At 40.8% G+C, this 22,629-nt stretch overlaps 2 protein-coding genes across 2 annotated transcripts; one reads left to right on the forward strand and one right to left on the reverse strand.

Annotated features, from left to right (window-relative positions):
• The first annotated feature begins 1,711 nt into the window (after positions 1 to 1,711).
• Positions 1,712 to 11,451, forward strand: cdc23 (CDC23 (cell division cycle 23, yeast, homolog)). The gene is made up of 16 exons (XM_026941124.3): positions 1,712 to 1,867; positions 3,857 to 3,929; positions 4,425 to 4,562; positions 4,721 to 4,763; positions 5,000 to 5,105; positions 5,634 to 5,766; positions 6,426 to 6,603; positions 7,007 to 7,104; positions 7,577 to 7,658; positions 7,883 to 8,036; positions 8,527 to 8,646; positions 9,185 to 9,260; positions 9,337 to 9,398; positions 9,530 to 9,608; positions 10,234 to 10,353; positions 10,811 to 11,451. The coding sequence occupies exons 1-16, from the start codon at positions 1,758 to 1,760 to the stop codon at positions 10,994 to 10,996; spliced, it is 1,758 nt and encodes a 585-aa protein (XP_026796925.1). The 5' UTR covers positions 1,712 to 1,757; the 3' UTR covers positions 10,997 to 11,451.
• A 313-nt stretch (positions 11,452 to 11,764) lies between these two features.
• On the reverse strand, positions 11,765 to 22,564 carry kif20a (kinesin family member 20A). Its single transcript, XM_026941123.3, has 19 exons — positions 22,409 to 22,564; positions 21,058 to 21,216; positions 20,592 to 20,684; positions 20,309 to 20,428; positions 19,927 to 20,065; positions 19,625 to 19,800; positions 19,321 to 19,411; positions 18,271 to 18,480; positions 17,736 to 17,847; positions 17,420 to 17,485; positions 16,926 to 17,069; positions 16,606 to 16,774; positions 16,362 to 16,502; positions 15,801 to 15,940; positions 15,347 to 15,449; positions 14,679 to 14,943; positions 13,847 to 13,926; positions 13,472 to 13,609; positions 11,765 to 13,360 (listed from the first exon to the last, which is right to left on the reverse strand). Exons 2-19 carry the CDS (start codon positions 21,205 to 21,207, stop codon positions 13,019 to 13,021), a joined length of 2,679 nt encoding a protein of 892 aa, XP_026796924.3. The 5' UTR covers positions 21,208 to 21,216; positions 22,409 to 22,564; the 3' UTR covers positions 11,765 to 13,018.
• Between the last annotated feature and the right edge of the window lie 65 nt (positions 22,565 to 22,629).

Consider the following 22,629-nt stretch of genomic DNA (forward strand, 5'->3'; position numbering starts at 1 on the left):
TGGCAGAATCTGTATGTGGTGTAATGGTGTGTTGCCGTCTGTTTTGAAGAAAACTTTAGATTATGAGAGAAATCAGATTAAATATAGAAACATACGCAGCAATCTAAACAAATTTGCTTAAAATGTTTTAATTCTGTAGTATAATATTAAAATATAATGAATACCGAAATACTATATAAAAATAAATCTAGGTGTTTATTGGCATGTTTGCCAGAGCATCAAACATGGCCCGTGTCTCCTGGTAACATTTTAGCACGACCTGTGTTTTTGCCCACTCAGCCATTATAGCCAAGGTATAGCATGTATAGCAGGTATAGCAAGGTATAAACACATGAAATTCAGCTCATATTGATTTATGAAAATAGATGAGTGCCTTTCCTGTTCCATTTTTTCACTGTAATGAGCTCTCATGGGTTTTTCAGCTGATGTCACTATCGGTGCTAACTTCCGTGCAGCTAACAATACTAACTAGCTATTTTCAGCTACTCAATATATCAGCTGAAAAGTTCATGAGAGCTCACACTGATGCTGCTCATGCTGCTGTGAGAATGGCCACTGACTGTCACTACCGGTGGTACCAGTTAGCATCATTAGCTGCAAGGGAGATAGGTAGCACTACATATATTTCTGTGAAAGTGATTCATCCAAAGCATTACCTTACTTGGGTTTCTAAGTGACTGAAAAAAGGTGTCTACTTTATTCATTATGAAAAAAATAGACTTTCACACTGTTCACTGATTTACACAGATTGCAATTACATATCTGTCCAGGAGCAACATTGTTAATATTGTATCCAATGTCATCCCTTTCACCACTAATAAGCTTCTCCATATTGGGAAAGCACTTCCAATGTTTATTCTAGTTTTTGTGTCGCTTGTCATTAAGTTTTTTGGAAGCATGGTGAGATTTTTGTGCTTACTGTAAAAGTATGTGGCTGTGTTTCACAGTTACTAGTTTCTGTCATATGTTTCAGCAGATTGAAATAGGGTGGAGTGTCTATAAAATGTCTGACAGGAGGTCCACGTAAACACAGACAAGCAGTCTGTCACAGACTTAAGTTTTCTAAATGGATTTTCCCAGCCACATAATAAATTTGTGCTGAGGCTATGGCTGAGGCTATGGCTTAAACAATTATTTATAATCACATTCCACATATTTTCCAAGTTATTTGTACTAATAACAAAAAATACTATTGCTCCTCTGATTTCCTCCCACCTCCCAAAAACAAGCCAGCAGGTGAGTCGACTAAGATAAATTGCCATTAGTGTGAATGAGTATGTGAATTAGTGTGTGTGCATGGTGCCCTGAGTGGCATCCCATCCAGGGTGTATTCCCACCTCACGCCCACACTGTGACCCTGAGCAGAATAAAGAGTTACTGAAAGTGATTGAGTGAGTCCTGTGTCTGAGTCCTGAACACTAAGTGGAAAGCTATATGGATTTGTGCATTATTCTAGCTACTGACATAGTAGTATGGATAAGATAGGGGTGATGTGATCAAACTTTCTGCTTCTAATAAGACATCTGGCATCTGCATTCTGGACTAACTGGAGTTTAGAACATTCTGTGTATTCCTGATCATAGTAGTGCACTAGGATTAGGGTGGAAGACATATTTTCCATGTCCTATGTAGTACACTTTTACGAAGATTGGAGCGGAATGCTCAGCTACATTTGGAGCACAGCCTATCTCGGTGTGCCGGTCCAATCAGGATGGGGCGCTACTGCGTCACTGTGACGTCACACAAACACACGAAAAATGGCGGCGGCTCTGAGCAGTGAGTTTAGCGACTTGGTGCAGATTAAAAAGCAGCTGATTTCCATGATATCCCAATGTAAAGAGCGCGGACTGGTGCACAGTGTGAAGTGGTGAGTTATTTTATATCACACTTTACACAAAAACCGCACCGTGAGTGTGTTATTAACCGATACGCTCGGGCTGTTAGCCGCCTGGCTAATGTCTGTGTTCATGAGTTTCCAGAGAGTGATTACTGAAGTTATTTATAATTCTTCACACATTTTCACATTAAGTAATGTTCACTAACTACCAAACAATATAACTAGTACAGAAACGAGTACGCGAGTTCAGTGTCTGACCCAGTAACCATTCAGTCTGTCCCCGAGTCAGAGCCGCGACAGTGTTAATATTAATATTAATATTACAAACCCTGCTAAACACTGCACAGTAATGTACTAAACAGGCTAAACACTACATATTAATGTATTAAACCTGCTAAACACTACACATTAATGTATTAAACCTGCTAAACACTACACATTAATGTATTAAACCTGCTAAACACTACACATTAATGTATTAAACCTGCTAAACACTACACATTAATGTATTAAACCTGCTAAACACTACACATTAATGTATTAAACCTGCTAAACACTACACATCAATGTACTAAACCTTACACATTAATATACTAAACCTGCTAAACACTACACATTAATATACTAAACCTGCTAAACACTACACATTAATATACTGAACCTGCTAAACACTACACATTAATATACTGAACCTGCTAAACACTACACATTAATATACTGAACCTGCTAAACACTACACATTAATATACTGAACCTGCTAAACACTACACATTAATGTACCGAACCTGCTAAACACTACACATTAATGTACCGAACCTGCTAAACACTACACATTAATATACTAAACCTGCTAAACACTACACATTAATGTATTAAACCTGCTAAACACTACACATTAATGTATTAAACCTGCTAAACACTACACATTAATATACTGAACCTGCTAAACACTACACATTAATATACTGAACCTGCTAAACACTACACATTAATGTATTGAACCTGCTAAACACTACACATTAATGTATTAAACCTGCTAAACACTACACATTAATATACTGAACCTGCTAAACACTACACATTAATATACTGAACCTGCTAAACACTACACATTAATATACTGAACCTGCTAAACACTACACATTAATATACTGAACCTGCTAAACACTACACATTAATATACTGAACCTGCTAAACACTACACATTAATGTGCTAAACCGGCTAAACACTACAAATTAATACACTAAACAGGCTAAACACTAAATATTAATATACAAAACCTGCTAAACACTACACATTAATGTACTAAACATATATTTTAAATATATTAAACAGGTTAAGCAGTAAATATAAAACTCTGATTTTTCTGTGTGAAATCCTTGTTATTACATGTATTTATGATTATGTTCACTTGTTATTGCATTCACTTAGAATTAAATTTTTTTTCTTTCCATTCTGCCTTATGGTTTGTGGATTTTACAGTCCAGTGAATAAAAATCTGATCACAAAAAATCATGATCACAACATGGATTTAGTTTATAATGCAGCTGTTCACATATTAATCAAACGTCTTCCATTATAATTATTATCATATTAATCAAACGTGTTCCATTATAATTGTTTTAGGGATTTTTTTTCCTTTTCAAGTTACAGAAACCCAAAGCAGTTACACTGTTGTTTTTAAATCCTCTTGTAATTTATACAGCTCTCTTACAGAAAATATCAGTTTAGTTTAATAAGTATTTGAAATCCACAGGCGTGTACAGAAATCTGTACAGAGTTTCACTAAGAGGAATGCGATTATATCACACTTTGTATCACACTGATTGTGTAGACATTTTTAATTCTCTACATTTCTTACACTGTCTTATTAACAATAAGACAGTGTAAATTAATTAATTAATTAATAATCAGTACATCATCTTTATTCTGCCTTCTGCATGTGATATTGAGATTAAAATGTATTATATGTAAAATGTATTATATATGTGTGTGTGTGTGTGTGTGTGCGCGCTCAGGGCGTCTGAGTTGGCTTTTTCTCTTGATCCTCTCCCACTGAGTGAGATTCCCTCTCCACCCCAGATCACTGAGGTCAGTGTGTGTAATTCATCTGACCAATCACAATGCTTCTCTTTATTTACTCACTATATGAATGGTGTTGATCAGCAGGAGATGAAATTTGTTTATGGTAATACTGACTCACAAATTTACAGCTAAACTGTATCTTCTCTGTTTGTTTTAAAATAGAAAGGTAAATGCTACAAGTTAAAAAGCCACACATGTTATCTTATCGGTGATGATGTCATCACAGTATGTCCGCACACTGTATATAGAGGCAATAATGTCACTCCCTCCTCAGACACTGCTCTCTGTGTGAAGTTATGATCTGTATGTGAACTAACCATAATATTTGTTGTATAACAATCTGCTAAACAACTCCTTATTTTCACATAGTGCACTACATAGCGGGTAAGACATTATTTCAAGCCCTATGTAGTGCACTAACAAAACCCAGAATCAAGGGCTACTACTTTACTATTCTCTCTCCCATTTCTGTTCTTATTGTCCTTATGTCTCTGTGTTTAGGACGAAGCGCACGACCTGGATGCTTTGTGTTTGGCAAAGTCGTATTTCGATCTAAAGGAATATGACCGTGCAGCGTATTTCCTGCGTGACTGCCACAGTCAGAAAGCGTATTTCCTCTACATGTACTCACGCTACCTGGTGAGCCATGCCCACTGTCACTGTTCGCTTACACTAAGTATTTATTCATGCTGGCTGGTGTTAAGTGTTTCACTGGTGTGTTCAGTGTTTATTTATGCCGAGTGGTGTTACGTGTGCTCTGGTGTTTTCAGCATTTGTTTTTTTTCTGTATGTTTCAGTCAGGAGAGAAGAAGAAGGACGATGAGACAGTGGACAGTTTGGGTAAGACAGAAACAGTTGTTTGGCTGTTTTTGCAGTATATGGACTGAATGATCACCAAAAGCTTTCATTCGGTGGCATGTTTCAAACTAATTAATTACGTTTAGGGGCTGAATTGAGTCTCCTTTGCTCTGTGTGTGTGTGTGTGTGTGTGTGTGTGTGTGTGTGTGTGTGTGTGTGTGTGTGTGTGTGTGTGTGTGTGGGTGTGTGTGCGTGCGTGCACGTGTGCATGCATGTAGGTCCTCTGGAGAAGGGTCAGGTGCGTAATGAAGCTCTGAGGGAACTGCGAGTGGAGCTCAGCAAGAAACACACAGCTGGAGAACTGGATGGATTCACACTCTACCTGTAAATACACACACTTCACACACCACATGTTTATTCATTTTGCCTCTAAAGCTGAATCTCTGCTCCCCTTACTGGTGTAGTGTAGTTTAGTGTTTGTCCCTTTAGTGTTGCTGTAGTACAGCCGTGTGTTGTTTTTTGGTACAGTTCAGATCCCAGTGATTTCCAGTTCATTTTAAGATTGGCATTAATGACAAGAAATTTAGCCAACAAAACTAACTGAATTAATCAGGGATTATTTCCCCACTGAGCATCTACAAAGATCAGTCAAGTGAAGAAATGATGATGACTTCAGGAAGTCAAACACCGCAAGTGAATTTTACGTAACGTGATAAGGCAGAACCTGATGTGGATGATGCTGATACTCAAAGTAATACTAATCATTTCCTGTTGTACACTTATTATTCTTTAAAATTTGGCTGTAATGTTGTTCTCCATAAATAGATTAGATTATAAATATAGCAGTAGGTGGAGACTCTTACAGTCAAACTGGAATGAACTCTCTTCCCTTTTGTGTGTGTGTATCTGTAGCTATGGGGTTGTGTTGAGGAAGCTGGATCTGATGAAGGAAGCGGTGGATGTGTTTGTGGAGGCCACACACTCTCTCCCTCTGCACTGGGGCGCCTGGCTAGAGCTCTGCAACCTCATCACCAACATTGACATGGTACGCATTCAACACCACTCATTCACTGTCAATGCCACACACTCACTTTTAACACTACAGTGTTTCTGAAAATGACCGTACCGCCTCTCAACACCGCGCGCCGCCTCTCAACACCGCGCGCCGCCTCTCAACACCACGTACCGTCTCTCAACACCACATACTCCTTGCTGTCAACACACACATATTCTCAACACTGTCACTGCACAATCTCTCTGAGCAACACCACACACCTTTTCGACACCACACACACTCTCTCAACAACACAGTCAACCCCCTACATTATAAACCTTGCCCAACATTGAGGTAGTACACACTTAGCATCTAGACCTGGATTTCTGCTGTGGCAAAAGTGCTATGCAAACAAAAATAAATTCACACCCACACTTACCACCATACACACTCAACATCTGTCTGAACTTAATGCCATGCACACTTAACACCATGCACACACTCACTATCACTGAAAACTGTCAGCTCTTCAGCCTCATCACCAGCCTGAAGATGGTGCAGACTAAATTCAGTTTAAGAGAGATGGAGACTTCATCCAGACACAGACAGAGACGGTGAAGACTTCTATCTCTCTGTCTGTGTCTGTAAGTGAAGTCTCTGTATTTCTATCTGTTTGTCTATAACTGAAGTCCCTGTCTGTCTGTCTGTAGCTGAAGTCTCTATCCCTGCCGGACTGTTGGGTGAGGGACTTCTTCATGGCCCACATGTATACCGAGCTGCAGATGATTTCGGAGGCACTGCAGAAATACCAGAGTCTGAAGGAAGCTGGATTCTCCAAGAGTACCTACATCATCTCCCAGATCGCTGTCGCCTACCACAACATTCGAGGTCTGGGCCATCAACTTTTTCATCATCATCATCACACGTAGACTTATCTGGACTGCAACTTTGAATGTGTGGTTTGGGATGATATACACTGTCACACAGTGAAGTCTCTACAAAAAAAAAAATACTGTGCTAATGTAGCCTGTTAATGGGCTAATATGCAGCAAATGCACTCAGTACATACTAGTTTACATTAGTAAACAAACTTGCCACTTGCATTGCATTATGGGTAATACACACTCCCTCACACACTGAGAATGCACACTGGATGAACACACACTGCTCATAATGCATTATGGGTAATACAAGCACTCCCTCACAGACTCTCTTTGTGTTCTAGTAAGAACACTAGGTAGTGATTGTATTGTGTGTGTGTGTGTGTGTGTGTGTGTGTGCGCGCGCACAGATATTGACCAGGCATTGGATCTGTTTAACGAGCTCCGTGAACAGGATCCATTCCGCATTGAGAACATGGACACATTCTCTAACCTGCTGTATGTCCGGGTGAGAAAACGCTCATATCATACTCGCATTACACCTACAGAGTGTTTAATACAAAGCACGCAGGGGCACACAGGACATGTGTCTTTAAAACACGCAGCCATCATGCCTCTGAGGTTTGGTTTAAGTGAGCAGCAGGAGCTCAGAGAGATTTGTTTTGTTACTCTGGCTCAGAACTGTACCGGGATCAGAACTGGGGTCAGTATCAGGTATTGTCTGAAAGAGAGAGCTAATATATCGGCATTGATTACAAAAATATAAACAGTAATGTTATAAGTTACATCCAGCACCTGTCCTATATCAGTGTTTTTGGAGTTGAAGTGTTATGGACTTGCATCACATGCAGGGTTTACCCACCTTATACCTAGACTATGACTGGGATAAAGCTGAAGTTGAATGAATGTATTAATGAATGATATCGAAGTCAATGGAAAGACTTTACAAGCACTTGTGTGTGTGTGTGTGTGTGTGTTAGAGTATGAAGCCAGAGCTGAGCTATCTCGCCCACAGCCTGGTAGAAATCGACAAGTACAGAGTGGAGACCTGCTGTGTCATTGGTCAGTAATCACACACATACACACTAACATTACACTAATATCTCACTATACGCAGTTTCAGATGTTTGTTTTTTATATAAATAATTAGTGTATATATGCACACATGGTTACTAATAAAACCTTTAAAGCTGGTCACAGATAATTAACACTGAAATTCAACACCCAGAGAGGAGCAGCAGTGTGTACTATTATGGCAGTGTTAATCCTTAGTGTTAATTGTGTAGGTAATTACTACAGTATGCGGTGTCAACATGAGAAAGCGGCTCTGTATTTCCAGCGAGCGCTGAAGCTGAGCCCTCGCTGTCTCGGGGCCTGGACACTGATGGGCCACGAGTACATGGAGATGAAGAACACGTCTGCCGCCATCCAGGCCTACAGGTACAATTAACACAACATAATTAACACTGTCTCGTTCTACTTGTACACTAAACACCATCCAGGCCTACAGGTACAAATAACGCCATAATTAACATTGTCTCCGTCTACCAGTACACTAAACAACTTCCAGGCCTACAGGTACAATTAACACACTTTAATCAACACTGTCTCAATCTACAGTTGTAATTAATACACCCCATTAAACTCCACCTAGGTCAACACACACACACACTGTACAGCATATTATATTATGTGTTGTATGTTGTAGCTATGTTCATTCCACCACTATACAGGTGAGTTTGTAGGTGCATAATTAATGACTGTGGCCCTGCACAAAGTATTGGCACCTTTCTACCCCGTACATCTGAATACTGACCTGTCTGATTGGTGACACTGATAAAATGGCTATGAAGTGTATTCTGTATTGGTATAATGGTGTATTGTTTTATATCATATGTATTATAATGTTGTGTGTGTTTGTGTGTATAAGACATGCAATCGAGGTGAATAAGCGGGATTACCGAGCATGGTACGGACTCGGTCAGACTTACGAAATCCTCAAGATGCCCTTCTATTCGCTCTACTACTACAGGAAAGCTCACCAGCTCAGGTGCGTAGTGATGTATAGTGATGATCAGTTCTTATTTGCAGTGCAGATGTGGGTGGAGTCACTCATTCAAAAACCAACCAAATTGCATGTCATTATGTGGTCACATGATCACAAACTATTTGTCATGTGATCAGAAAGAAACGCACTTATATCAGATGTATGCGGCCAAATGCTCTTTAGTTTAAGCTAAGTATGTTTCTGGTCATGCAACATTATATATGTTGTTCTCGATGTGAATGTTATCAGACATGACTGAAGGTTTCACTGCAAAGAAGGGTGTTTAATTTAGCTAGTGTTTTACAGAGTAGTGGTTGTTTGGCTTGAGTGACTACTAGTGACAATTTTGGGTCACCCACATGTCCCTGTTCTCTTGGTAACCTACAGTAAGTGGAACTAAATTCAGCAAATACAGCATGAATCAATGTATCACAGATTAGCAAACCCCAAAAGAGTGTAAAGAAAAAAGAAATGCTTTTACTTTGTCTCTCTTCTTGCTTTGGCAGCATTGTTAATGTGTTTGTGTGTGTGTGTGTTTCAGGCCCAATGACTCCCGCATGCTTGTAGCTCTTGGTGAATGTTATGAAAAACTCTCACAGCAGGTTGAAGCTAAAAAGGTCAGGAGCTTTGAACATCATGCTAAATTATGTTTATGCCAAAGTGGATGGTGCTATTATGGTGTGTATGTTGCAGTGTTACTGGCGAGCGTATTCAGTGGGAGATGTGGAGAGAATGGCACTGCTCAAACTTGCCAAGTATTATTATTATTATTATTATTATTATTACTACTACTACTGCAGAATGATTTGTAACAGGTGTGTGTGTTAGTGATGAACACAGTGTTCATGTGTTTGGTGTGTATCCGTGTCCGTGTGTCCATGTCCAGGCTTCATGAGCAGCTGAACGAGTCGGATGATGCGGCTCAGTGTTACATCATCTACATCCAAGATATTTTCTCCTGTGGGGTAAGTGTTTAATGCTGTAAGTCTGTTAATGCTGTGAAAGTTTGTCATGCAGGTGAGCATTTAATGCCGTCTGCGTGAGTGTTTATTGTTGTGAACATGAGTGTTTAAAGCTGTGAGTGTTTATTGCCCTGAGGGTGAGTGTTTAATGCTGTGAGTGTGAGTATTTAATGCCGTGAGCATGAACGTCTAATAATGTGAGTGTTTATTTTCATGAGGGTGAGTGTTTAATGCTGTGAGTGTTTTAAGGGAGAATATTTAATCCTGTGAGGTTTTTATTGTCTTGAGGGTTAATGCCATCATGTTGAGTATTTAATGCTGTAAGTGTTATTTTAATTGATAATGAAGGTTTGTAAAATGTAATGGTGCTTAAAAATAAAGCCAGCATTTAACAATATTATCGCTAAATACAACTGAAAGTGTTTAATAAACATTTTTTTTAACAATCTGTCCACTTTATGAAAACTGTCTGTCTGATCAACACCATGAGAATGAACATAAAACTCTAACCATGCTGGGGTACGAATTAACCTACAAACTGAGCTGTATGAAGTAAAGCTGGTAAATTAGACATGTGTGTAAGTTGTTGAACCTGTGCGTGTGTGTTTGTGTGTGTGTGCGTGTGCAGGAGCAGTTGGAGCATGTGGAGGTGAGCACGGCGTTGCGTTATCTTGGTCAGTATTACTTCAAGAACAAACTGTATGACGAGGCGTCACTGTGTGCACAGCGCTGCTGTGACTACAATGAAGTGAGTATCTCTCTCTCTCTCTCTCTCTCTCTCTCACACACACCCCCACCATAATGTGAGATGGTGTCAGTGGCAGAATGAACACACCACTGCTGTATACACCCACTGTCCATTTTAATAGTAACACCTGTACACCTGCTCATTTTTGCAGTTATCCAATCAGCCAATCATGTGGCATAAATAACTGCATTAATGAGCAGGTGTACAGGCATTCCTATTAAAGTGGACGGTGGGTGTATCTTCATGTACCGTATTTAACATCACAGGAACTTTAACACGATGACAAGTGTGTGAACAAAACTGCTCATGTAAAACCTGTGTGCAAATATGACAAGTGTGTGGAGTTACAGAGGTGTTTCTCTCCCTCTCACTCACACACACATTAATTATTAAACGTATCTTGCACAGCACTCCCAAAGTTTTTTAAAGTGAGACGTTTGTGTGTGTGTTTGTGTAGGCTCGTGAGGAGGGAAAAGCTCTGCTGCGTCAGATCTCAGCTGTGCGGGAACAGGGAGAATCATCGTCTGAGCAGAGTGTGTTTAACCCACTGAACACGGCCACACACACACTGCAGAGTGTGTACAACACCACCACACCCATTCGGAGAGTGTCGCCTCTTGACCTGTCCTCCATCACACCCTGACAAATACACACACATACACATAGTTCTCACTTAATCATGTTATTATCCTGTACAGACTGATATTTTCAGTTTGCTCAGAAATAACCTGTATGTGTAATTTGATAAAATAAAGTTTTCCATTTTTGAAACATGCTGCAGGAGCATGACCATGAGAATTTCAGAGCTGTGTCTCAGTTTCAGCAGTGTGAAAAATAGTTCTTGCAAACAATGAAGAGAGAATGTCCTGTAGGAGACTCTGAAGGGGAAAAAAATGCAAGAAAAAGCTGATGGTCTGAAGGAACCTGATGATGAAGTCTGCGAACTTCACTAACCAGCACCTCCTCCTGGTGTTAGTCAGAACAGATGTCTGTCAGGTGTAGTTCAGATCACATGAGTAAATATTTAGTGGTGTCTGATTCTCTAATAGGATTTTGTACAACTCATAAATAAAACTGCACTCGGTGACGGATCAGCAAACGTGTTGTCTGTGTTTGGGTTGAATGGAGAATGCTTGTGTATTTCCTCAGTGTTTGTGGGAGTTGTTCAGTGTTGAACCTGAGTAACACTGCTCACGTGAAGGTCGTGTGTTATCAGTGTTTGTACATGGTAGTAAATTTAGTAATGTAATATTTCAGACCAGATGTTTGTCTTATGTGTGAGAAGTTTATCACGTGATGTTTCACACACATTTTACTGCTGTGCTTTATGGATAAACTTCCACAAAACTGATGCATCCAGTGTGTGTGTGTGTGTGTGTTTGTGTGTGTGTTAAAAACATTCCCAGTCATGTCTGTATCTGTGAATGTGTTTTATTCTGGCCACAGCAGTGTTTCTTTTACACACAACTCATATAAACATTAAAGTGAATAATTAACAGCATAAAGATGTGAATAGATTTATCATATGACCATGTGTAATCACATCACACAAATGAAAAATCAGCATAAACACACTGTTGCATTCAATATTATAAAGTAAAAATAAAATGTATAAATGCCACGAGAACGCCCTGTGTAACAGTGTGCACACACACACAGCTAGGCTAATTGTGCTAATCGCTTACAGATGTTCTACAGAACTGTACAAACTGTGCTGTGTGATTAAAGCTTTAAACGTTATCAAAAACAGTTTTACTCCAGAGAGAACATCAATCCAATCAAATGTTGAATAAACGTTCAGTTCAAACTTCAAACTTTACATTAAGAGTCACATATATTATTTATACCATTAATTAGTCACTGATTAGCCACAGCTGATTGTTTAGTGACTCATTAAGTGTTAATCACTGCTGAGTTATAGATAAAGATAATTAACACTGTATATTTATATCCTTATCTCCCAGCTGAATTACTGCAAAAAATCCAAGTAGTTTTTTACTACAATTTATAGATCAATCCTGTTAAATAATAAACCAGTAATCTGTTAATGAAGGAGATGAATGATTAAATAACACTGAATAAAATAAAATGATCATATATACAAAATATTACAATATTTTGTAATATTTATGCATATAAAATAATCATACCTTCATTAGCATGATGGTTATTACACTAATGAACTGTTAATGAGTAGCTAATTAAGGAAATCCTGCCTCGTCCTGCTCTTCATCTTAATGAACAGATTGTTAGTGTAACTATGGCTTAATGGAGAATTGATTAATAGTTAACAGTATAATAAATTCTACATATGTGACAGGAATGTATAGTTTAGTATAAGTATGAACAGAGGAAAAGCTGCTGCTCCATAATCCGTAAGGCTTGGCTAATTAAACATTCTGCTTTACAGCACATGTTCCCAACCCTGGTCCTGGAGAACCCCCTGTCCCGCACATTTTAGTGTCCCTGCTCCCAACACACCCACTTCAACCCAGGAAAGGCTGTTAGTTAGCTGATTAGGCATGTTAAAGCTTAACTACCATATCAGTGTTATGCGCGATTGAAAAAAGAAGAATGGGACTAGGGTTGGGAAGTAACAGAAGTAACGTGCTGACATTTAACTCAGTAATAAATGTCAGAAGACTCAGGAGTCAGATTAGTGTCATTAGAACCTGCCCCTGCGTGTGAGGGCGGGGCTGGGCGGGGGAGAGGGTTGGCGTGAGCGCAGTATACGGGCATACGGTGTTGTCGTGTCTGCCTTCGCTCTCATTTTGCTGCTACGTGACGGCGTGAAGAGCCGCAGGAACGCTCGCTTCCCTGGGGGTTGGTTCTCTACCATCGCCACAGCAACTCCACAGCCCCGCCTACTGCAGGAGCTAGGGGTCACAGGGGTGACAGGAGTAGCAGGGGTGAAAGGTCGCTTAAGATCTGCCAAAGTCTCATCTTTACGATGGAGCTGAGCTTTAAGGAGCTGCAGAGTTGAGTGAAGATCCATCAGCATCTGATCCTGAAAACAAACACACAGTGAGTACAGTGTGTGTATGTACCTGTTTGATGAATGTTAAGTTGGTGGAGTTAAGGGCAGTGCCACAACTGTTTGCTTGTGTGTGTATAATACCTGTTTGATGAGTGTTGAGTCGGCGGTGTTAAGGGCTGTGCGGAGTTTCTCTCCTTCAGTATAATGGCAGCATGCTCGCTCTCCAGACTGCAGCTTCAGCACCAGTGTGTGCAGGTCAGCACGCAACTGCCTCAGAGTCTACACACAGAAACATCAGGATGAAACTTTGTAACACAGGAGTGTATCACCTGCTGTGACCTAAACCTCTCCCTGTGGTTTTTGTGGTTCTATCACACACTCCATTCACTATATAGGGCACATTTCGTCTTTAAGCAGTGCAGTGCAATGCATTATGGGCAGTTTGTAGGCTGATAGGGTTTGAACATCATTATGAAACACTACATGCTCAAATAGGTGCACTATATTATCACACACCTTCTGTCCCTCGATGAGTTTGCGCTCTGCAGTTGCAGTCAGGCTTGAGGCTCCTGGATGATCCTGAAAACGCTTCAGCTCTGAGGAAGGAAAGACAGAGAGGTGAGGCATAGGTGTAAGATAAAGATGTTGTTGGTAGATGAATGAGGAACTATTTAAACTATTTATCCCCCCCCCCCCCCCCCAAAAAAAAAAAAGAGAAAAAGACTAATGGATCGCCTTGTCAGTCAGCTCCTCCAGTTCCCATGTTAACCATAAACTGAGCATGAAAACTATGCCAGTTGGTTGCTATCGGCGATGTTGAGGTTTAAACAATAAGACCTGATGTGCAGGGGGGCATACTGGATTACGCTGTCCAATCAGACACCAATAATCAGAAACCATGTTATTCCAGTTATAGATATTCCAGTTCATTATTGACACTTGTCCCAACACGTGTCCTATTAGAATATAAAATATATGAACTGTATATTCAAGATGAAATAAGTATGTCATCATGGTGCAAGAAATGAAACTCAGAAATAGACATACTCAGAAACAGTAACAAATTTAAAAATATATATTTGGGATGGGAATCTTCACTTAAGACAATTTTGGAATGTTTACCATCGGTTTGGATAAAGTTTAATCTGGAACTTAGGCTAGTAGCTCCACTACAAAAGTAAAAAGACAGCAAACACATCTTGGCTAATGGACTACGTTAACACGGACACTATAAACACTAGATTTTCAGCTGAACTGTTTATTTATGATGGGGATTTGCTGAAGGGAAAGCAGATGAGAGCGCAGTGAATGATTACTGATGCGTTAAGTGTGTGGTATTTGATCTTACCGAGTGTTTTGAGCGTAAGCTCGGTTTGTTTGAGGTCAAGCTCAGCTCTGCACTGCTCAAGCTCAGCTTTAACTTGTGCTAATTCGGCTTTATTTTGCTCCATATCTGCATGTTCATGCTGGCTGCTGTGTTTGTGTGATGAAGCTATGCGCTGAGATCGTCGCGGCCCATCACACTCCACCAGAGAAGGAACAATAGGAGCTGCGCTTCCACCCTCCTTCTCTCTCAGGGCTGCACTGAGCTCTCGGATCTGTTCATCTCTCTCCTGAAACACAAGGTTTTTTTTTTAAAGCACCTTTCATTTGCACAGATTCTTCTGAAGAACCCAGATATTAATAATCCCTACACTGTGTGTCCCTGAACAGTACTGCACTAACAGTACACATTCATTTTATTTAAAAGGATATAGTGATAATATAGTCATTGGTGATAGAGACATGATGTGTAATGTACAGTGTTGAGTTCAAGAGTGTTAAGGTCAGCAGCAGAGTTCAATAGTATTGAGGTCAGTAATGCAGTGCTGAGGTTTGTAGCACAGTCCTGAGGTCAGTAGTGCAGTGTTGAGGTCAATATCGCAGTTTTGAGGTCAGTAACGTAGCGTTGAGGACAGCAGAGCAGTGCTGAGGTCAGCACAGGAGCACAGTGTTGAGTTCAGTAATGTGGCTCACCTCCAGTTCCTGACTGTAGTATTTCTTTAAGCTGCTCTTCAGGTTGTTGATTTTGTTCTCACAACGGTTCTCCATAAGTTCCCTCTCGCTCTCCATTGTCTCACTACAGTCAAAAAACAGAGACAGACAGAAATGTTTAGTGTATCATGTTTCATCATATATTCACAGTTACAGTGTCCATGAACTAAGACATACACCTCTACTGTACACTGTATGTGTTACTGCAGACTGACTGCGATCCCCCCCCAGAACTCACTAATGCACTTTTCCTGCAGGACCAATACACTACCTCTATTCCTCTGACTATTCATCTGTTTGTCTGTCTGTTTCTCTGACTATTTAACAATGTCGGCTTATTTGACTGTCTATCTATCCATGTTCATTTTTAATCGCTGTTAAGATGTGTGACTTGTGTTGCAGTGTATGTGTGTGTGTGCGTGTGCGTGTCTGTTACCTGAAGTCGAGCTGCATGCGGTTGATGACCTCCATCATCTCTGTACACACCTGCTCTCTGATCTTCAGCTCCAGCTCATCTTTCTCCTCCCGCTGACGCAGGACTTCTCGTTTTAGCACATTAATCGCCTTTAGCAAAGCCTGCACACAAACAATAACTTTGTGATTACAAACAATAATTTGTGAGATTAGAGAGGAATTCCTGCATACTAATAATATTTGTTAGTAGTATGTAGAATTGTGTCTGTCTAAACCTCAATAATTTCTCTGAATTCCGCATTTTGTAATATTTTTGCATTTACGTCAAGTGTTTTATCACCTCAATGCCCAGCCTACAAGCAGTGGGAATCCTCAACCAATCAGTAATTTGTGTCAGTACAAATGACTAGCCAATCAAAATACAAGAGGCAGGATGTGATGGGATACATTATTCTGCCTAAAGAGCTGTAGTGGTTCATGACCAGGAGTATTTCCCAGAGTTCACACTGCAGATGCCTGTGTCACTGAGAGGAAGCAATCTACAGCAAAGACATCACTGTGTGCATCAGTAACAGTCACTCACCTCAGGCTGGAACATGCTGACATCCTCCTCTTCATCACTCTCCTCCTCTTCCTCCTCCAGCAGGTCTGCATGGGCGGAGTCATCACGCAGCAAGGAGAGGATGTAGGCCACTCGGTTCTTAGATGCAGGACCATGGACCAGCTAGGACGGCAACGTCATCACAAAATGAGTGTGAGCGCAACTTGTGTGGCGATGACGGAGAACTTGAAGCCGTGCTGTGTGCGTACTTGTGTATGTGTGTTACCTGTGTGGCGATGGCAGAGAACTTGAGGGCGTGCAGTGTCTCATCGTAACTGGAACTGCAAGAATTGACGTTGACCATCATGCAGGCGCGGCCGAGTCCTGAGAAGAAACTCTGCAGTACTCGGGTTAATTTACTGTCTCTGAAAGGAACGACCTGCGCCGGGCGCTGCCTACAACACAATCAACATACTAATCACTCGAAATGATCAACGCACTAACCAGTCAGGAGGCCTAACATACTAACCACTATCATGATAAGTAACACACTAATCACTCCGGGAGATTAATGTGTCATGTACTTTGTGTAGTGTGTACGCTCACCTGTACGTCTGGTTGTGTCTCATTGCACTGATGCAGCGCCCCAGTGTGAGCAAGGAAGTGTTGATGTTGTTCGCCTCCTTCATCCGCTCTCCGTTCTGCTGATCTTTACAGCGCTCAGAGCCGGCCAGGTCACACACACACAACCTGAAACACCACACACACACACACACACACACACACACACACACACACACACTTCTGTTAGTATCTTTGTATGCTAATAAATAAAGGTATTGCAATTAACTTCTGTGCTGCTGTACCTAAATAATTACACACTTAACCTCAGTGTCCAAAGCGAAATTTGTTTATTTATTTCAAACATTTCAAATAAATAAATAAATAAATAAAAACAAAAGAAAGATTTAGGAATGATAGAGTTTAGGGGTTAAGGTTAGGCTCTAGATATAGTGTGGTTCATTCTGACATCCTCTCACAAACACTGACAGATTTCAAAGTGAAAAGTTGGTGAATAAATGTTTAGTGGTGTAACTCACTCGCTGATGTGTGTGGCGCCCCCCTCCGGCTGGATATGCAGCACTCTCACAGTAAACACGCTGTGACTGCAACACACAAACACAGATCAGTTACACACGTGTATAAAGAGCAGTGATGTTCATACTTAAACAGTGAACTTCATTCTGTTATGTGTTTCTGCCACAGAAAAAAACAAACTTATTGCATGGTATCTTTTGCATTGTATCTGTTTTAAATCTTTGACTCAGTTTTGTCTTTACAATGTGTGTGTGTGTGTGTGTGTGTATACCTGCACCTGGAGCAGTGGTTGAGGGGTGGGTGTGTGTGTGTATGTACCTGCGACTGGAGTTGTGGTTCAGGTGTGTGCTGGCAAAGCTCTGGTTGCTCCGCCCTACAGTGAGCACTCGCCACGCCTCATCAGCACTGCGCACATTCACCCAAGTCAGATCTGCACACAACACCACAACACACTTACACATTAACACACCTCTGTTCAACTGTTCAACACAATGCCACACTTACAGAAACACAAGTCTGATCAACGCATGACCCCCCTGCTCCCCATATCCTTAGTGGACCCAGGTCACACGGACTGCGTTTGCTTTCTGGAACCTGATTGGCTCTGAGAATTTCAGCTGTTTCTTAAAAAGATGCTGAAGTGACAAATTTTAGATACACTGACCGACTGTTCAAATAAACTCCCCTGAAAAAATTTCATAATAAATTATAAATCACAAGAATGCCAAAACACACTGTGCTGTAGGTCATATTATCCCTAATCCGGTAGAGCCCTGTGTGTGACATTTTAATTTAGTCCTGTTTGAAAGGTTATATGCAGATTCTGTGTGTGTGTGTGTGTTTGTGTGTGTACCTTTGACATAGACGTTGCCGTGCTTGTCATCGCTCAGTCTCAGCGTATTCCTCTTCTGTGTGTGCAGAGACATGGGTGGCTCCAGCAGATCATAAACAAACTCGTTATAAATCTCGTAAAATGAAACCCAGATGCCGAACTGCAGCGTTTTATCCACTGTGACATCACCGAGACCCACTCCGTCTATGTCCAAACACACACCGTCTGAGTCTGCAACACAGCAGTGTGAGGTTAAGATACACACATATACAAGGAAAATTTATTTTTAGTTTAGAAAATTTATTTTTAATTTAGTTTATGTAAATAAACCTGATGATCACCAAGTTCCCCTTTAGCACATTTCCCATATGTCTTTTTTCCACAGGACAGTGCAGTTCAGTACCTAATTTGTATCCAGATCTATCCATACTCTAACACACGAAGGTAAGAGTTTCTTTAGAGGTTGGCAATTAAAACAAACACAAACCTTGTTTTACATTAAAATGGGCATGACTCCACTGTGTCTCTTCCTTCCACTATTGAGTGGTGTTTGCTTTAATGCCGATGAGTGACCCCAACAAAACCAAGGGGGCCAATAATTTAGTTACTATTTATTAGACGTTACAGTGCAATAACATATGAATCTCAAATGACACTGTGTCTAGCATGTAGTGCAATATGTAGGTGCTACAATACTTATGTTCTGCCCTGTGCAGGCAGCATTAATAGTGAATAGGACATGATTTGGGAGTGGGTTTAACTTGAAGATGTAAGAAATGTAAACAAACTTTCAGTCACTAAACCACTGAAGACCACTGAGCCGTACAGTCATGTAGAAAAGCTGCTCTAGTCAGAGACATTAATCAGGATGACTCTATCACCCCTGGGTTTCATTTTTCATTGATCTGCACTGTTTCTAGCTTTGCCCACATGCCCCTGTTCTCTTGGTACTCTACAAAATGTGGAACCACACCACACCACACAGTCCTGTGTGCACTGTACATTTCTCTGGAGTGTGAAACGTTTTACATCAACAGATCAGATCAGAGTGTAGATTGCCGTGGTTCTCACCTTCCAGTCGTGTGATGGCTGAGAGTCCACTGATCCCGCTGTCCCAGCTAACACTTGCATTAACACCCCCACGTTGCCTACAAACCTCCTCCTGTAACACACACACAGACAATCACAGTACTACACTCACTACACACTCACTTTACACTTAAACCCAACTATCAAACAGACTAAACACCGGATATGTGAAAGCAGACATACACTACTGTAACTAAGGAGAGAAAAGAGATAGACAGGTAATTTGTCTGGTATAAAGCAGTTGGTGCTCTGTGGGGAGTTAGCCCCGCCCACCGTGGGCATGTACCTCTCGCAGCAGAGCGTGGCGTCTGTCCTCCTCGATGCGGACCTCTGCATCGCTGAGTCGGCGGACCTCCTGCTTGAGAATGGGCTTCAGGTCGGCACGGGGGTAAAGCTGTCCCGCCAGCGCAGTGAACACAGAGACTAAAGCTCGGGGGAGGAGACCGGCTTCACCTGCCGAGCCTGCACGCGGACACACAGGACACAGAGATACTCACTAACACACTGCTGTCCACACCCGTCATCATATCTACAGTACAGTGATAATGTTTATTTCATGCAATCAGTGTGTCTGTATGTGTGTGTTACCCTGAATGGTGTAGGTCTTGCCCGAGTTTGTAACTCCGTATGTGTAGAGAAGTCGGTTCTCTCCATGAAGGACATCCCGCACCATCTCCTTCATCATCTGATCATACACTTCCTGCTGAGATGCTGCTTCCCCGAAAATCTACACATACACACACAAATGAACACAGCGCAGTATTATGAGAGCTCGTCAGCTCTGTGTGTGTGTGTGTGTGTGTGTGTGTGTGTATGTATTAACAGATAGAGTACTATATTTCCCAAAAATATAACAATGTACACAGAGCTGACCGGATGGAGCTGTTAGTTAATAAATGCCATAAACACATCAGAAGCCACATGACACACTGAATAAACAGATTGTGTGTGTGTGTGTGAGTGTGCATACCTGTGTGAAGGTGAACTTGTGTACACTCTGCGACACTCCTCTCTCCGCACTCTTCATGCTGTGAGAGTCTTTAGGGGCCTTCAGGAGGAGCGTGTCTTCACTCTGCACACACACACAGCCCTGCATGCACGCACACACACCATGTTAAAAACATTACAGACAACACAACACAATCACATCTGTTCATATATAAGGTGATGTTTCCCACACAGCTCATTACACTTACTGCACATATTGTATAAACTAGTACAATATAATGTTTATGTGAGGTTAACAAAGTGACCTGATCTTCTCCACGCTGTCTTTCTGCATCTGTAAGAGGACGAACACGCAGAAACACCTGCAGCTTCTCCTCCACACGTTCTCCTTTGTTCACCTGCGTGCACACATACACTCACTGTATTACACACAGGCTATTGGGCAGGAGTCTTCAATCTTTTCCGCAAAGGGCCGGTGAATATGTTTTCAATCCAACCAATCAGGAGCCACACCTGAATCCTCTTGTTTAATCAGTTCATCTTTGCCTTCATTCAGTTAACAGGTGTGGCTCCTGTGGGGTTGGAAAAAAAAAAAAACAACCTGTAGCCATACTGAGCCTTTGTGGCTTTTTTGGTTAAGTCTGATGACCCACGCTGTAAGGGGTGTAGGGAAAGCAGGAGCAAAAGGAAGTGATCACATACTGACTCATATAGACCTGCTATTGTGTGTAAGCATTGGGGTGTGTGTGCACATGTGTGTGCATGTCTGACCTGCTGCGTGTGTGTTTCTGCAGGACCGATGACTGAAAGTTCTGTAATCGGAGCCTGTAGGCGTCTGGCATGTGCGTGACTGCCGAGATCAGCCGCCGTCGACTCCAACACACACTCCTCCTCATCAGAGGCATACACCGGCGCACTCATCACACACACCTGCAAACACACAATAATAATAATCATCTGTGTTACACCTATTCCATGTAAACTAACACATTGCTAAAGATTCTCTCTCTCTTGATTTAATTAACTATACTAGCATGACCACAGGCAGTTACAGTATTGCCAAAGCATCATAGAAAAGAGAAAAACATAGTGAGTGTTCATACAGAAGACCCACGATTATAGAGAAAATATTAATATTAATGATAATAATAATTGTAAATTCTCTCTCTCTCCCCAAACCGAGGCACGGGAAGTCTAAAACACTGATACAATACATTACAGACCAAACATAGAAGTGTCAGAGTGACACGTCTGCTGGCTTTAAATCAGCTACTGTGCTCCTGTCATCACTACAGCCTGTATAAATATTATGTCTATGTAGCCTAGAGCAAGCACACACACACATATTTATTATTTTCCAATAACAGCAAGTGTTTGTGCCCAAGTGTTTATTCATCTTTTAGAACTGCAATTGGGCAAAGATTATATTCTTTTATTTATTAAAGAATGACACACCATACGAAACAAGTTAGTTCCTGTTATCACTTACATTATAGCAGCTACAAAGTGTCATTACAAAGTGCTGACACTGGAGAGTCCTTCTATAAATGTTACATTAACATCTCCTTATTAGTTTTAGATTATTTAAGGTGTTTGAAACCTTACAAGTCTCTGTGAAGGAGTTGTTACTATAGAAATGAGAATAAACACATTCAGTAGCTGCACTACTGTCAGAGCTGCTGTTATATGAAACTAATCAACATTTTCTGACCAATCAGAATGCAGGAGCAGTATTGTGAATCATTATTTAACACATGTCTTGTGTCTGAACTGCTGGTGTCTGAACATTCCTTTAGTGGCTCAGGTTTATTAATGACACGTCTGTAATACATTCTAATTGAATTAGTGAATATTATGAACATCGCTATCTACATAATGACGTAGTTTATTAAATGTTAATGTCATTATGTCAACAAACTCATAAGTTATAAACTCACGCTAAAACATTTAAACCTATTGTAACAAAGTTTCGTCTTTAAAACAGAAACTCAAAGTAAAGCAAAATCAGGGTTAAGCTAATCATGCTAACCGCTAGCTACACTTCTAGCTACACTTTTAGCAAGATTCTTATCTGTTTAGATAATTAGTTAATTTAATAAGTTATTTTAATAACCAGTCTTACCTTTCCCTGTAACTCCTTTGATAAAAACAAAACAAAACAAAACAAAGAATTCAGTGTATATATTTTATAAATGTTTCTCTTGTAACGCTAAGCTAAGCTAAGCTACACTACACTACGTTACTTGGAGGAAACCACACTGAACTAAACTCGAATCAACACCGAATTCAAACCTCGCGCTCCAGTCGCTCCACCAATCACAGAGCAGGAAGCTCAGCCAGTCA

Source organism: Pangasianodon hypophthalmus, chromosome 15 (genome assembly GCF_027358585.1).
Source record: "Pangasianodon hypophthalmus isolate fPanHyp1 chromosome 15, fPanHyp1.pri, whole genome shotgun sequence".
Taxonomy (NCBI): Eukaryota; Metazoa; Chordata; class Actinopteri; order Siluriformes; family Pangasiidae; genus Pangasianodon; species Pangasianodon hypophthalmus.